This window comes from Colletotrichum phormii (assembly GCF_030913505.1).
Source record: "Colletotrichum phormii strain CBS 102054 chromosome Unknown BDP81scaffold_3, whole genome shotgun sequence".
In the NCBI taxonomy this organism is placed as follows: Eukaryota; Fungi; Ascomycota; class Sordariomycetes; order Glomerellales; family Glomerellaceae; genus Colletotrichum; species Colletotrichum phormii.
In genome coordinates, this window is record NW_026851445.1 from 869,051 (window position 1) to 883,951 (window position 14,901).

At 51.8% G+C, this 14,901-nt stretch overlaps 4 protein-coding genes and 1 non-coding gene across 5 annotated transcripts; 3 read left to right on the forward strand and 2 right to left on the reverse strand.

Moving 5' to 3' along the window:
* Nucleotides 1–4,109: 4,109 nt before the first annotated feature.
* BDP81DRAFT_457962 (carotenoid oxygenase) lies at nt 4,110–6,419 on the forward strand (the record flags this gene model as incomplete). Its single annotated transcript, XM_060593352.1, has 16 exons — nt 4,110–4,226; nt 4,296–4,442; nt 4,488–4,614; nt 4,674–4,747; nt 4,797–4,812; nt 4,846–4,862; nt 4,922–5,017; nt 5,069–5,148; nt 5,199–5,273; nt 5,381–5,427; nt 5,489–5,590; nt 5,647–5,709; nt 5,768–6,006; nt 6,070–6,127; nt 6,184–6,289; nt 6,392–6,419. 16 exons carry the CDS (start codon nt 4,110–4,112, stop codon nt 6,417–6,419), a joined length of 1,392 nt encoding a protein of 463 aa, XP_060449655.1.
* A 135-nt stretch (nt 6,420–6,554) lies between these two features.
* BDP81DRAFT_t75 lies at nt 6,555–6,626 on the forward strand. Its single transcript has one exon. It is a non-coding gene; the product is annotated as a tRNA-Met (tRNA).
* A 334-nt stretch (nt 6,627–6,960) lies between these two features.
* Nucleotides 6,961–9,598, reverse strand: BDP81DRAFT_309634 (translation elongation factor G; the record flags this gene model as incomplete). The annotated part of the gene is made up of 3 exons (XM_060583561.1): nt 6,961–9,176; nt 9,303–9,382; nt 9,408–9,598. 3 exons carry the CDS (start codon nt 9,596–9,598, stop codon nt 6,961–6,963), a joined length of 2,487 nt encoding a protein of 828 aa, XP_060449656.1.
* Nucleotides 9,599–10,331: 733 nt separating this feature from the next.
* BDP81DRAFT_390360 (COPI associated protein) lies at nt 10,332–11,177 on the forward strand (the record flags this gene model as incomplete). Its single annotated transcript, XM_060587389.1, has 6 exons — nt 10,332–10,351; nt 10,442–10,513; nt 10,679–10,722; nt 10,798–10,812; nt 10,864–10,932; nt 11,005–11,177. 6 exons carry the CDS (start codon nt 10,332–10,334, stop codon nt 11,175–11,177), a joined length of 393 nt encoding a protein of 130 aa, XP_060449657.1.
* A 1,472-nt stretch (nt 11,178–12,649) lies between these two features.
* Nucleotides 12,650–14,540, reverse strand: BDP81DRAFT_390361 (GATA zinc finger protein; the record flags this gene model as incomplete). Its single annotated transcript, XM_060587390.1, has 3 exons — nt 12,650–13,482; nt 13,534–14,120; nt 14,182–14,540. 3 exons carry the CDS (start codon nt 14,538–14,540, stop codon nt 12,650–12,652), a joined length of 1,779 nt encoding a protein of 592 aa, XP_060449658.1.
* Nucleotides 14,541–14,901: the final 361 nt, after the last annotated feature.

Genomic DNA, 14,901 nt, shown 5'->3' on the forward strand with positions numbered 1-14,901 from the left:
CCTGGAGTCGTAGTCGGAGTTTTGCCGCAGCACCCGCTCGAAGACGGTGAATCTCCGCTGGCAGATGTATTACCCAATGACACGCTTGAACTATACTCCCCTGAGTCGACCTTGAATTTTCTTGTGAGATACGCTTAGCATGAGTTTGTTTGTCTGACATAACTCTCCGGGAACCTAAGTTTTCGCGTTGTGTCATTGGGCAGTCCCACCTCCGGCTATAGGCTCATCATTTGCACAAAGGTCCCCGAGGCTCTCACAAATCATGTAAAGCAGACGTGAGTAATCTCCTATCCTCCACTTCTTCATATCGTCCAATAGACTGGCAAAGTCTAGAAGAACCCGTTGCGCGGAACGAAGCCCACCCAGGCACCTTTCGTTGCACATGGAGACAGGGCCTCCCAGCCGGATAAAGTCCGCAGCTGCGTTACCCGTCTCGCTGCTTGATATCTCATCAATGTTATCAGACAGACCCTCGGTGCCGAGGGACTTCCAGTCGACGTTGCAGAGCAACTCAAACTCCTTGACGCAGCCGCTGTTATCATTCTTTTCCGAGGGCGAGGTGAGAAGATACAACGCCAGCACGAGGGCAGCGCTGAACAAATTCTTGGAAGCCGAGAATGATCCACCGTCTTGGGTTCGTCGCCGAGATGTGGCCCTGAAAGCTTGCGCCGCGTGAAGACAGGCTCGCCTCGCTGCCGGGGTCTGGGTTCAGATCCTGACCTTGGGTGTGGCGTTCTTCGCGGCTTCGACGCCGTTCCGCCCCGCCGCTTCTTCGAAAAGACAACAGTCTGTCGTCAGCATGATGCCTATCCAGTTCCATGTGACTAGGCAGTCGGAGCCAATATCTTCCATCACGGTTCCATAGACCTCCATGATTTCCAATGATAGTTCTGTATTTTCCCTTCCTTTTTCTTCTAGCGCGAAGCACTTCCAAGGGATATAGTGACACCTAGCTAGCGTTTCGTCGTCGCAGGCGGAGAGGTAGGTGCGGTGGTTGTCGTAGATCCGTAAAAGGGATGATATAACAGGCTCCTGGAGAACCGGAAGTTCCGCTTCTCCGCGAAGGAGGCAGAAGCGCGGGTGTGCGGCCAGTGAGTCTAGTCTTCCGAGTCGAATCCACGCACTGACCGTCGTTGCTTAGAAGAGCCCTCCATCGCATGGAAGGAACAGATTGATGTTCCCCGTGCAGATAATCGGGCTTGTCGAAAAATGATCCGAGAACCAAGCGTCAACCAGTATCAGTAGCACGATAATTCTTCGAAGCGGCGTAGTCAGTAATCATTGTTCATTCATCCTAAGTCCACTAGATCAGAATATCTCACCGTTTAGTCTTTTCGATCCGACTCCATGCTATCCACTCCTCATCTTCTTTATTTGTAGTTTTGAGAGCACATGAGCTAGGTTGTTTTGCATCCCAGTATCAAAGAGACCGTGTTGCCGTGCTGCCTTATATTAGGTAAGTATCTTATCTCTGAGAAAGTGCGCGAAGAAATCTACTTACTGTAAGAGTGTTGATGTATAGCAGTCGCATTTGATCGGAGGACGAAGTTCCCTGGCTACGTGTTAGGCCATAGCTGGAGTAGAAGGGAATAGTGATGTTCTTACTCCGTTAAGGATGAAGAGGGCAGAGACAAGGCCCGAGGTCGCAAACATGCTCATTTTCTGCTCTAGGATGGTATCGGCAAAGGAGTTGGCGATAACTTCCGAGTACACTCGGTCCAGGACAAACTGCTCAATGGTGGATGGTTAGTTTCAGTGTTGAAAAAGGAACCAAAGAGGCAAGGGGACGACTCACTGGAAAAGCAATAGAACCAAATGCCGCAGCCTCCTCCGTATTCAAGTAAGTAAGACCCAGTAAACAAATAACACACATAATTGTGGAAGGTGTGTTGTCGACGCAAAAAGTCGACAAATGTATCACTGGAAATGTAGGGTGAAACTTCCTCTTGTACTGCTCCAGACCGAAGCTCAGAAGCTCGGAGTAGCTGCTACACGTTCGACAATAATTGGGCATCTGTTGCGGCTGCAATGAGCCGGGAACAGACGGAGGTGTAGCGTTGTTCTTGGAAGAGAAGCTCAGTGAAGTGCAGGTACAGCGTGAGCCTGCGCTGTAACTGGTTAAGGGCCGTAGTTTCTCAAACAACACGTTCATGGTGTTGACGCCAGGATACTGTGTGTTTCCACTGCAGCTAATCTTCTTGCATGCTGGAGCTTGCGAGAAGAGGTTTCTGTCCGTTCGAGATGCTATGTCACGCCACAGAGTGGACATCATGGGGGCAACTCGACATGGCCTGGCCGGGCACAGACTTCGTAGCTTTTCACACTTTGATTGTGCAGTTCCACACTGCGGCTCCAAGTCTAGAGTGTTATCGGGAGTTGGCAAGTCAGTTGTTAGGTTTGTGAGAAAGAATTGAGGATCGAAAGCGTCACAAGTTTGTGGCCGCAGAAGAGTTGCGACTCCTCTCAACGGTTGCATGGCTCCAAAGACAACATCACTTTGCATTCCGGGCCCAGATGCCCAGAAGTTCAACCCATCGCCTGTCTGGTTAGGAAATATGCTCCATGAGTTCTCCGATAGAGGGAGAGGATCAGGGTCTGTTGAATGGTCGAGGGCCATGAAATTAGGAATCTCATCTCCGAGCCCGTCTCGGTCATGCAGCCTACTGCATGTTGAGCCTTGCTGTCTTGGGCCGGCGCATTCGGTGATCGGCTCTCCAGCTTCACTCAACGGGGATGAAAGGGTTGAATTGGGTCCGGCAGCGACATCGGCCGATGCGTGAGCTCGACAATGACGGACCATGACGTCCCTGATGATTGAAGATGCCACAATTAGCCCAAAACCTCAGTTAAGTTCGGCTTGAGAATACTACCGTCGGGCAAAATGCTTTCCGCACACAGCGCATTTGAAGGGTCGCTCTCCCGTGTCTAAATAGATGGTCAGTGGTGAGCTCGCCGAGAGAAGACATTTACAGAGAGAATGATGAACTCACGTGTTCGCTGGTGTCTCTTGAAATGTTGGAATTTGGTGAAAGTTCAGTCGCATACGGGGCATTTGGCAATCATAGTGTGATCCGGGAGAATCAATCGGCCCAGAAAGAAAGCTGGTACTGCTGATGGAAAGAGTGCAATTGCCAACTTGCTTGAATACTCGAAGCATCATCATGAGTACCTTCACGAACCTATCCCTATCTCACTAGCCAAAAAGGGTGTTAATTTGCCGAGATCTGGGGAACATGCAGGAGACGGAGGCAGGCCGGAGATCCCGGCGCCGTAGCTCATGGACACACGGACTTGACGGACTTGCGACTTGCAACCTTGCCCGTCTCCGCTGACAAACTCTTTGATCTAAGTGGACGAGCAACATTCAAGCACACCGCGACACTGTTAGAGCCAGTCACTCACCGTTGTGAAGTAATGCGGGTAGACTTCAGAGCTATGAACATCCTCAAGCGTTATGATCAGGGAGAAGTTGAACCTGAGCCACGCCCCGATTGTCATGCGGATAGCCAAGTCACATTCACAAGGGATTTTTCAAGCCCATAAGTTAGAATGAATAGCCAGTTGAAAGCTCGGGGGTCTTCAATTTTTTATGGAGAAGTTGCTGCTAGTTTTCGTTCGGGAAGATGACATCTGTGAGTGTGAGAGAACATCCCCTGAAACCCACGCAGTCTCTTTGACCAGATAATCTTTGTATGGTGTTTTCTGTCTCCTAAGGCTCATGGCAGGGCAAGGTCAAACACCAAGTACACATCGCATGTGGCTCTAGTGTCAATTTTACCGGCTCTGCTGGGGTGTGACTTCAATGTGGCTCTGCGATGGCCAACGCTCAATAGAGTGATTGATGTGAGTGACATCAATGATCATTCTTCACGGCAGACTAAGGAGCCACATGTGGTCGTTCCAACTTGACAGAATGAATACTCTCAAGAACCCGAGACGGCGGGTTACTGTATCCCTGTTGAACGCTGAGGCACAGGTTCTCATCTGACTATAAAGTAAAGTTGCTCGAGGCGAGATGTAGTCGCTTCGAGGGAGTAACCAGCAAAGCATCTGAGCACTACCATTAGACTCCTCTATTTAATTTGCTTGATAAGACTACAACAACCAAAATGGTCAGGGCTGCCGATTTCGCTGCTGCGTCACGTCCATTCAGGGCAGATGTCAAGATCCACGATGTCGAGGTTGAAGGAGTAATCCCGAAAGAGCTAGACGGCACTTCCTATAGAGTAAGCCCATCTTCTTTGACATCATTTACCCCTGACCTTATTCTCACCTTCCGTCTAACTACTTCTCAGGTGGTTCAAGACCAGTATTACGACGGGTCCTACTACGAAAATGGGTCCAAGGCCATCCCCTTTGACGGAGACGGGAGCGTCAGCGCCTTCCGGATCAAAGACGGGAAAGTCTCTTTCCAGCAGAAATATGTCTTGACAGAGCGGCTGGTTGCCGAGTGAAAGGCCGGTCGATCCCTCTTCGGGATCAACAAGAACCCCTTCACTCATCACCCGTGCGTACGTGCCGTCGTCGATACTTCGGCCAACACCAACGTCGTGGTGCATGCCAACAAACTTCTGGCGGTGAGCGAGGGCGGGCCGGCATACGAGCTCGATCCCAGTAAGTTCGACTCTAAGCTATGTGTGAAGGGTTGGTTGCTGAGATTTCGAAACCATTAGACGGCCTACGAACCATTGGACACGCACCATTTCCGGACATTCATCCCACCAAGGCGTTCACGGCGCATCCTCATGTGAGTCTCAAAGATCCAACTTCAAGTTTTGGTACTGATGTCATTCTAGGTTGATCCCGAGACGGGTGACCTGATTGCTTTCGGCTAAGAAACCGAAGGACTGGACAGCCCAAATGTAAGATTGAAGATGGCGACTTCCCATTTAATCATTAACAGCACCTGAAACATCTATAGATCTCGATCTACATCATAAGCAGGGATGGAAAGCTCACGTATCAACGGGATATCGAATTCTACCCTACCGGAGGGATGTTCCACGACTGCGCGATTGTACGATCACACCCGCAAAACCATGCATTGTCGTGTAACTAATATTGACAGACGCGAAACTACATCGTCCTCACTCGGATGCCCTTCACAATCGATCTTAAAGACTTAGAGAAGCCAGGAAACCATCAATGGTGAGACTGATCCTCAGAACTACTTGAGACTCGAAGCTTACGCTCAGTAGGTACTATGATGAGGAGTGTCCCGCGTATTTTGGACTGGTGCCACGCGACCTTAAGAAGCCAGTTCGCTGGTTCAAGTATCAAAATTCGATGCCGATTCATACGGGCGCATCTTGAGAGGAAGATGGGAAGGTGTAAGCATTATAACCGAGGCTCCAATACAACAGCTGACAGCCGATGAAAGGCACTCCGACACGACTCTTGCTTCGCACAATGGGCTCAGTTTTCTCCGTAAGTGATACCTGATCATAAGACTCTGTGAACAGTTTTTGGCTTACAGGGACAATCACAGCGAGCCGCCGCGGCCCCAACCCTGAGCCAAAGGACGTTACGGTCAACCACGTCAAATTCTGCATCGACCCCAACAGCGAATCCGATGAACTCCCGGACCCAGGTAGAAAGAGATCAAACAACACCCAGTGAGGATATTAAATGCTGAAAAACGTTCAGAAATTGTACTTCGCGGCCCTTGCGAGTTCCCAAGGATCGACGAACGGTTCCTCATGAGCAAGAGTAAGTAGGCGTGTCACAGCTACGGTACCAGCATTGTACTAACGAACACGAACAACAGCTCGTATCACCTGGCTCGATTGCTTCAACCCAAATGAAGATCCCACCCGCCAGCTCTTCCAAGGCCTCAACACTTTGGCCTGCGTCGACTACGAAACGGGCGAGGTCGAGTACTTCTCGCCCAGCCCCATCTGCCTGGTTCAGGAACCAGCTTTCAGCCCCAGACACCCTGATGCGCCGGAGGCCGATGGTTTCCTCGTCACCATGGTGGATAACATGGAGCTTGGCAGGAATGAGTTGGTAAGTTGAAGAGGCACGGTTTCCTCAAGCTGTCTAGCAATGGTAATCTCATCTCCTTGGCAGATAATTCAAGACAAGCGTGATTTCCAAACGGTTGTCGCCAAGGTCATCCTGCCCTTCCGTGAGTACTATCCGAAAATCTAGCCTTATTGGCGCCACGACAACTAACAGCTTTAGGTCTTCGTTCCGCTGTACATGGAAACTGGGTTGATGCGACGAGGATCGCGGATGCCGAGCCGTACGAGGTGCAGTCTTTCAAGGACCTCTACCCCATATTCCGACAGTTGGACCTGATTCAGGCAGCAAGGCCAACGTGGCGTCCAAGATATGATATTTTGAGTGATTTTTGAATACACATGGCTAGTCTATCACAAATTGGCAATAGTTTCTCGAGTAGAAGTAAAGTAGAATAAATGAAGAAGATGAGTGGTTGCGACTTGCAAAGGCTTGGATGGAGTGAGCGATTGGTTGAGGGTGTGTGAGTCACAGCTCCACAACTATGTGGAATAAAAGTTGCAAAGCCGTTAGAATTTTCACTAACAAGCCTGAGCACAATAGCTCAGGGGTAGAGCGCTGGGCTCATAACCCAGAGGTCCCTGGATCGAAACCAGGTTGTGCTACATTATCTTTTGCATTTTGCGGCAATGTGTTCTTTTTCAACTAGATTGTCATATTTCTTTTGGTTTGGCTCAATTCACACCGTTGGGGGGTGCGGTCTCTATCTTTGAACACTTGAGTGCTGCTTAGTCAGGATATTTCACTCGTCCAGCGACATCGGACTCACGTCCGTGTATTCGGACTACTTGCCATCTCACCAACTAGTGGTCTATGAGTGTATAGGTGAATGCTTGACGAATTGCGCAACACGTTCGGGAAGGTGAAGAAGGTATCCGAGTTCATATAAAATCTAAGACTTTTACTTTACATAAGGTAGTACATGCACACTTTCTATCTTTACAATGCCTTCTCTCGCTGGCCAACAACACGGTCAAAGCTGTCAAACGCCATCGTCATCGAGTGTCTTCCACCAGTCTTGCCTCTCAGCTGCTCGTCAAAGTTTAAGACCTCCTTGAACGGCACCTTGGCCACGATCTCCACCGTCCTCGCCAACGACTTCTTGCCCCTCAGCGAAGCTACAATCTCGTACGGGTCAGGCGGTGCGTAGATGCTGCTCACGTCGATCCGCGAACTCGACTCGGCGGACTTATCATTGACCTCTAGCACATGCCCACCGGCTCCCGAGCTGATGTCGTGCTGCACCAAGCCCGCGACCGCCTCGGGACAGCTGATGTGTAGAAGCATGACGGGCTCGAGGACGCCGACGGCATTCCGTGAGATGTGCGCATCGCGGAGTGCTTCGCGCACGGCGCGAGATGCTGCGCCGGCGAAGTGACCGCCGGATGGGCTCTCGGCGGCTGCGGCGTCGACGGTAATGGTGATGTGGCAGCCCTGGACTGGGGAACCGCGGCGCGGGCCGCGAGCCACGGCTGCGACGGCGCCGTTGATGAGCTGTTGTCGAGCTTCTTCAGGGTCGAATGCGAAGTTGCCCTCTTCAGGGAGATCAATAATGACGTGAATCATGTTCCCGTCGCGTTCGATAGTTGGTTCGAGTGCGGCTTGGCGGTGGTGGTCTTCCAGAGGTTCCAGAGTCGCGGTACATGATACCTTGCCAGACTTGCTTGCGACAACCCTGTCGAACGTAACGTGATGCGGTCCGATGGAAGATGTGAGGCACTCCTTGTAGTCGACCTCGATCGGGCCGAAGTCGGCTTGGACCTTGGGGTTCTGCTTGAGGTTATAGACGGCGATATCCAGATGCAGTTTTCCCATACCCTGCAGTATGAACTGTTCCGTCTTCTCATCGCGGCTCCATCTCAAGCTGGGATCTTCTCGTGACGCATTATCGAGCGCGATTTCTAGCTCCTTGGAAGCCGTGGGTCCGAGGGGATCAATCGCGAGGAAAGCCACGGGCGGAGGAATTTCCGGTGGCCTGATCTGGATATGCTTGAGGGCGTCCGGAATCTGTTTCTGAGCGACGGTCGCGAGTAGCGTGTCGCCCGTACGAGCCTTCTTCAGACCCTTGATAGCGCCGATCTGGCCCGTGGCGAGGTGCTGTATATCTTCCGTCTTTTCCGCGGATATCTGCAACAAGCCGAACGGACGCTCTGAAAGCTGGTTATGCGTGTTCCAGGTGGACGAGTTCTTGTGAAGTTCGCCAAAGTAGACTCGCACGAAGCTCAAAATACCCTCCTTGGGGTGATTAAAGACCTTGAAGACGGAGGCGACTGCTGCCACGCGCTGCTGGCCTGGCTTCTTGTTCGAGTTCTGATCGAGTAGCGAAACGAGATTGTGCTTCGCCGACCCCGCGCGAATCTCAAGGTCAGGTCGTTCATCAGGACTGGGAAGGTAGTCAACGATGGCGTCCATCAGGGGCTCGACACCGATGTGCCGGAAGCTGGCACCTGCTAGAACAGGAATGACATTTCCGTCGCCACTGCGGATGGCGCTTCGGACGCTGTCCTTCAACATCTTCCCTGTGATCTTGCTTGGATCGTCTGCAAACAGATCCATTATGGACTCATCCCACTCAGCGAGGCCTTCAATGAGCCGCTCTCGAGCTGTCTCAATCTCATCAAGGAGATAGTTGCCTTTGAGCACCTCTTGAAGTTCCGCGAACTCGTACTTCGTCTTCTGTTTCTCTGCCTTCCACCGATATCCAACTCTGTCAATGACGTCGATTACACCGACAAACTGTTCGCCATCCCACCAAGGGATTTGGCATACAAGTGGCCATCCATTCAGACGTGACCCAATCTCCAACACGGATTTGCGAAATGACGCGCCGTCTCGGTCGAGCTTGTTGACGAAGACGATGCGAGGGATTTTATGGTCGTGTGCTGAAGCCCACACTCTCTCCGTGTGAGCTTCTACGCCCTTGACTGAGTCGATGATGCACACAGCCCCATCGAGAACGGGGAGGCACCTGTCCACCTCAAATCTGAAGTCTTGATGGCCTGGTGTGTCGATGAGATTGATCGTTTTGGGTGTTATGCCTGGCGCGCACTCCTCACGAAGGGGCCAGTTGAAAGTGATGGCTGCTGACTGAATTGTGATACCTCGTTCCCGCTCCAGGTCGAGGAAGTCGGTTACTGTATTTCCTGCATCGACGTCTATAGTGTTGCGGTCAGCCGGGGGGGCCTTGGCACATTCACAGCCGCCGCTGCAGTTCTCATCCAGTCTCGCGACAGCGAATGTCTATATGAAGATAAAGGCAAGATGCAGTGAATCCTACGTACCTCCAACACGGCGTGTCACGCCGCTATAATACAGCATGCGCTCAGTCGTTGTGGTTTTGCCCTGAGACTGAATCAGCCATCTGGTCACTCAAGCTCCAAAACGACTGAATACGCACAGCATCGACATGGGCAATGATTCCGATGTTTCTTATATCCTTGGTAGGGGACCGGTGTTTCGATTGCACCGGAGGTGTGTGTATTGATCTTCGAAAGCTCACGATCCCAGCGAAATAAGACTGCCCTGGCAACCGGCCGACATGGCCTTGCCTGGGCACTGAAGCTCGAAAGACTAGCATGACTAGATCATGAAAATGCGCGTTTTGGTAGTACAAAATATGAATGGGAAAGGTTTTGAGGAACTCCAATTACATTTTAAAATGCAATGAGGTAAGCGCGAACAGCAATTAGTCGTCGTAAACGTCGTGAAATCAGATCATGGATGAAGCTGCTCAGGATCTGATGGCATGAGAGCTCTCTCATCGACTGCACTTTCACTTTGATCAGTCGGCAATCAACCAATCCGCGCAGCATTTATTCATACATCCATGTCTTCCACGTTGGGAAGGCGGTCAACCGAGCTTTGGCTCGTTCCTGCCAGAGCGGATGTCAGTGTCAAGTCAGTGACCTCCCTCAGAAAAGAGGCTGGGTGTGTGGCTGGTGCTAGTTGCTGCAACCTGAAGGTACCTCTGATGTGCGCTTGCTACGTGTACAAGTACCGGGTAGATATACTTGCTCCATCAAGTATCCACCAGCACACTCCTTCTATCTGCCAGGAGCTTCAGGAGCCAAAGAGTTACGGACCTTGACTCGTCAGCCTCTTGTCCGGACGTCACACCTTGCACCCAACTTGCTTCTTCTTCACACCCACACCCACATCACAACACATCCTTCTCCAAACCTGCGATATCCAGCTGCCTGGCCACTTCATCCACGTCAGCTTCTCTCCTTCTTCTCTCATTCACCTCGCTCATCCTCCACCATCGAATCTACGTCCAATCCCGACAGTACCGCAATCTACAACTCGCCAAAATGGAGCTCTCCGACGCCTTGTATGTGGTCCCTTGTCTTCGGGATGCGGTAGCTATCTCGAAGCTATCCTGCACATGCGCAAAAAGCTAATCAGCCGTCACTCGCATCAGCCGTATTGTCAACTTGGCCACCGCGACCATCATGGTCCTGGGCGGCATTGCCCAATTCTTCAACTTCAACTTGTACGTCGTATCCGATTCCCCCGACGGACCTCCCCTGTCTACGACCTCGATTTGCGCGCGCGCACGGATTCTTCGTGCGACAGCTAAACCCCTTCATCGTGACGGAGGAGACATGTGGTGGAATGGCAACCCAAAGACTCTATACTGACAACTCTGTCCGCGTAGCCAGGGTATTATTGTGGGCGCCTACGTGATCATCTTCGGTCTCTGTAAGCTCCCGCCCCCTCCTGACGCTTGCGTAGAATGCATTCTTGTTCGTGACATGACTAATGCGATTTGACTAGGCACCGCCCTGCTCGGTAATTGACAACGATTCCTCCACCTTCGAAGCTCCTCTAACAAAATCCCAGAGTTCCAAATCCCTCCCCAAGTCTCCCGCTACGCCTCATTCCTCTTCTCGTTCGTTGGCCGTGGTGTCTGTAAGTCTAGAAGCCCTATCGCCCGTCTCGTAGTCGATGCACATTGGTTCTAATGCAGCCTTCTTCTCCCAGTCTACATCTTCATCGGTTCCATTCTTCTCTCCGACGGCGTCTTCAAGATCATTGCCGGCTCTATTGTCGGCCTCATTGGCGTCGCCTACGTCGTCCTCGAGTTTGTTCCCCAGATCGAGCCGCCAGCCAACATGCGCGAGGCCGACGGCGGCTGGGGCGCAGAGCAGGTGTAAGCTAGCAGCCCCTTTTCAACCACACAAAGAAACCAAATTTCATCTCGGATGCCTTTTGCACTCTCCCAACATTTAAACCGTTGGAAGAGCGGGAAAGGCACGGATTCTTTCCCCCGTGTTACAATTCGCGAAACAAGACAATGAACCGGATTTGCTGAGGCTTTTTTTCTTTCGAAACTCAAGATACTGAAAAGAGACGGGGAACTCGACATCGCGCAAACACGATCACGACAATCAATCCTCAGCTTCATCCATAATGGGGAAGAGAAAGAGCGAGAAGAGAAGCGACCAAATAGGAACCACAGTGTGGGAAATTTCGACGAGAAGCTCCCTTATGATGTTTGGCCCCACCGGACAGGCTGTATATTGTGTGTATTCACCACTGTAAGGCAGGAAGGTTGCGAGTGTGTGTTGTGTAGGGAAAGAGCATATGCTTCATTGCGTTTCGACTGTACGACGGAAGACTGTGCCAGGCCTAGTGGCACGGCACCTTGTATGACTTTTTTCTTAGATGGTGTAAAGGAGAAAGGGAGGCCGGGAAAAGTAGGGTATTGTTTGGGATCCGCAATGGCTAGTCGTAACAGACCTGATTTTTGCCCTCCAGAAGCTTTGCCCACACACACTACCTAACGTTTGTGATGTAATCGCCGGTGATACATATACTATTGTGATGTCCACGATTCTCACTTATTGAAAATGGTCCGCTAGGGAGGATCGCACGGGAAATAAAAGCCGTATTTCACGTAAAAAAGGGGGATCGTCCCATTGTTGGGTTGAGATTGTGAGCAACTAAACGTGCGAGCAAAGTACATTGCTTCAGCTTTTGATATTTCGACGCGCAGACTTCTGATGGAAAAAGGGGCAACTACGCCCAGCATCCAAGGACGCGCCTTTACCATGCCAGTTTTTTGTCCCTCTTCATACCTTGGAGCACGAAAATATCTATGTCTTCCCGAATGCTTCTCACCTCTCCCAATAACCACTTTCCGAATGGTTCGGTATCTCTCAATAAAACACCACTGAAATACACATCCGCCCTAAACAACAAAACTCCTAGCTTTGAAACCTCCCATCTTTCTCCGTTCCGCACTCAACGTCCATTTTGTAATTCATTTGGTTGTTGTAAACGGAAGAAAACGCCCTCTTCTTGAGCTGGAGAAAACCACGGTAGAAGAAAGATGCCATTTTTTCGGAGTGGGCGCCAGAATGCGTTCCCAAAAACAATCATCCTCTCCCATTTTGTGTAAGGCCAGACCCTGTCCGTTTTTGTTTTTCTCTTTCGCCCCAGGTGAAGCCAGAAAATGGAAGAAAAAGCTTCAACCTGTTTTGGTGATGGAGAGACGGCCCCAGCCGACCGCTTCGCATAAAAAGGAACTCCAAGCCATGATGTGTGTGTGTGTGCCCATACTGTCCCCGATAAACTCAAGTGTCCGATGATCCCGTGGTTCGTTTGTATCGTGATGGAACTTTCATTAGTTTCCCATATCCGCTAGTTCCTTCTCCTTCGCTGCCAACATCTCCCTCATCCGTTCAGCTTCCCGAATCAGTGCTGCCCTCTTCTCTGCCTTGACTCTTTCGTTTTCTGGCCTGAATCCTGGGTTGCTCGTCTGACTGCTTGGTCCAGGCGATGGAAGAGGTGTCATGTGGGCATTCGAGTAGGATCCTGGGCTCGGTGCAGAGGCGGCCGGCGACATGGCAGATCGGGCGTAGTGTTCCGCGGCATCATCACTGCCTGAATGGTAGGCCGGGCTGTCATCTGCCGTTGTAGGGTTGAGGATTGACTTGATGGACGACAACCGTTTCGACGTATCTGGTCCACCATCACCAGACGGGTTTCCTTCCGCAGAAAGTGACCGTTTCCTCGACGGAGACAAGAAAGAACCGGGTGACAAAGAAGGTTGGCGTTCTCCCATAGCGGCGAGCGATGTGATCGGAGCAAGGCGATTATCGTCGTTTAGCGATCCTGGATAGGGGTTCGTAGTTCGGGAACTCGAAGACTGATACGCGGCCAAGTCATGCGAGGGCAGCGGCGAGCCCTGTTGATTCGGACGCATCAGTGGATCTGGAAGCATGGTGGCAGGATTCTCTTCCCGACGTCGAAAGCCCAAGTTGATGGACCCATCCTCGTTCATCGTGCCCCTTTCCGGACTTCCTTCTGGTGCTACGCTCTGCGTCTCCGAACCCTCCAGCATCTCTTCTGTCCATTCGCCACCAAACGAAGATGGTATGACTCGTTTCCTTCTCTTGATAATCGACTTCTTCATGGTCACAGGCCGGTGAACACCGTGAAGTTTGTAGTAGAGACCTGTATATGTCAGCATGTTGAAAATTTCTCCAGAAAAAAGACGGCACGTACCGCAGGCATTGCAGATCGTGTGGCCACTTTCGTCTCGTCTCCATAGCGGGGTGATTGTAGTGCCGCAATTTTGGCAGGCGATCACAACCGTGTGATTCGGATTTTGTGCTTGCTGAATTTGCAGTGCGGCGATGTCGACAGGAGCAACAGGATCGTCCACAACCATCGGTTCACCTTGAGATTGACTAGACGAACCGCCGCCGCCGCCGCCACCACCACAACCTTGCCCCTGAACGTTCAAATGGGCGGATTTCGATACTCGATTGTTGTACGCAGGACATCCACTGCAGCCTTCCGCACCACCGGTACCGTTGCACTTTCCACCGCCTGGACAGGTGCCTGACGGCGCCTGTTCTTCGGTAACATACGTCGGAGCGGGAGCACTGAGATATTTCGGACCTGGGCCTGGCGCTGGCGCAATCTTTGGGGGAGCCGTCCGCGGTGCTGCAGCAACCAGATGTGGGGGTTTCTTGAGGTTAGTTGGGCGTGAAGCGTTTCTCGCCTTCTGATACAGGCCGCAGGCGTTGCATATCGTCGTTCCCTGGGGAGATCTCCTCCACAAAGGTGTTCGTGTTGTGCCGCAATTACTGTGGCTGGTCAGCATCCCTGTCCAAGGCGGGTTGGAAAGGAGCTCCATCACTCTCTTACCTGCAGACTTGACCCGTCTGGCCTGAAGAAGACGTTGTCGCAGTTGACGGTGCCGGGCTGGGTCTCGGTTCTGATCTCACGTCCTTCGGGGATCCATCACTGGATACTGAGACCGGACTCCTGGCCTGTGACCTTGACAAGGCGTCGCTCGACGGACTACGTCGAGAGTTTGGGCGCAGAGTCGGTGGTCCCTCGAGGCCTACTGGACTAGGGCCTCTCGCCTGGTCCACGGCAGCGTACTGCCCTCCTTCACGGGCCTTGGGGGACATTCGTCGGGATGGGAGAGCGGTTCGGATGGTCGAGAGGGGCTGTTTCGCCGTCCCCTGTGCCGCCGACGACATGCCATCGGCCATAGCCATTCGTGGAGAGCGAGGTTTCGGTCGAGGTGGAATGTACTAGCCGTAGTTTGGTGTTGAAAGCAGCAGAAGACGTGTACTAGTCGAGGCGAAGTGTTAAAGGACCTTGACGAGTAGGAAAAGGAGGTATCGAGTAGGTTGATTTGATGACTTCGTTAGGCAGAGACAATGCTTGGCCCGGAGAAAGGAAACGGCTTCTGAGGAGGAAGGAGATAACTAGCGGCGAGACGGTCGTAGTATGGCGTATAAAGGAGGAGGGAGAGAAGTAGGGCCCGAGTCAAACTTAGACAACCCCACCACGGTGCAAAGGTGGTTCGACGGTCGGCAGTCCGGAGGAAGAGAGGGTCAGGGAATGGAACTGCAC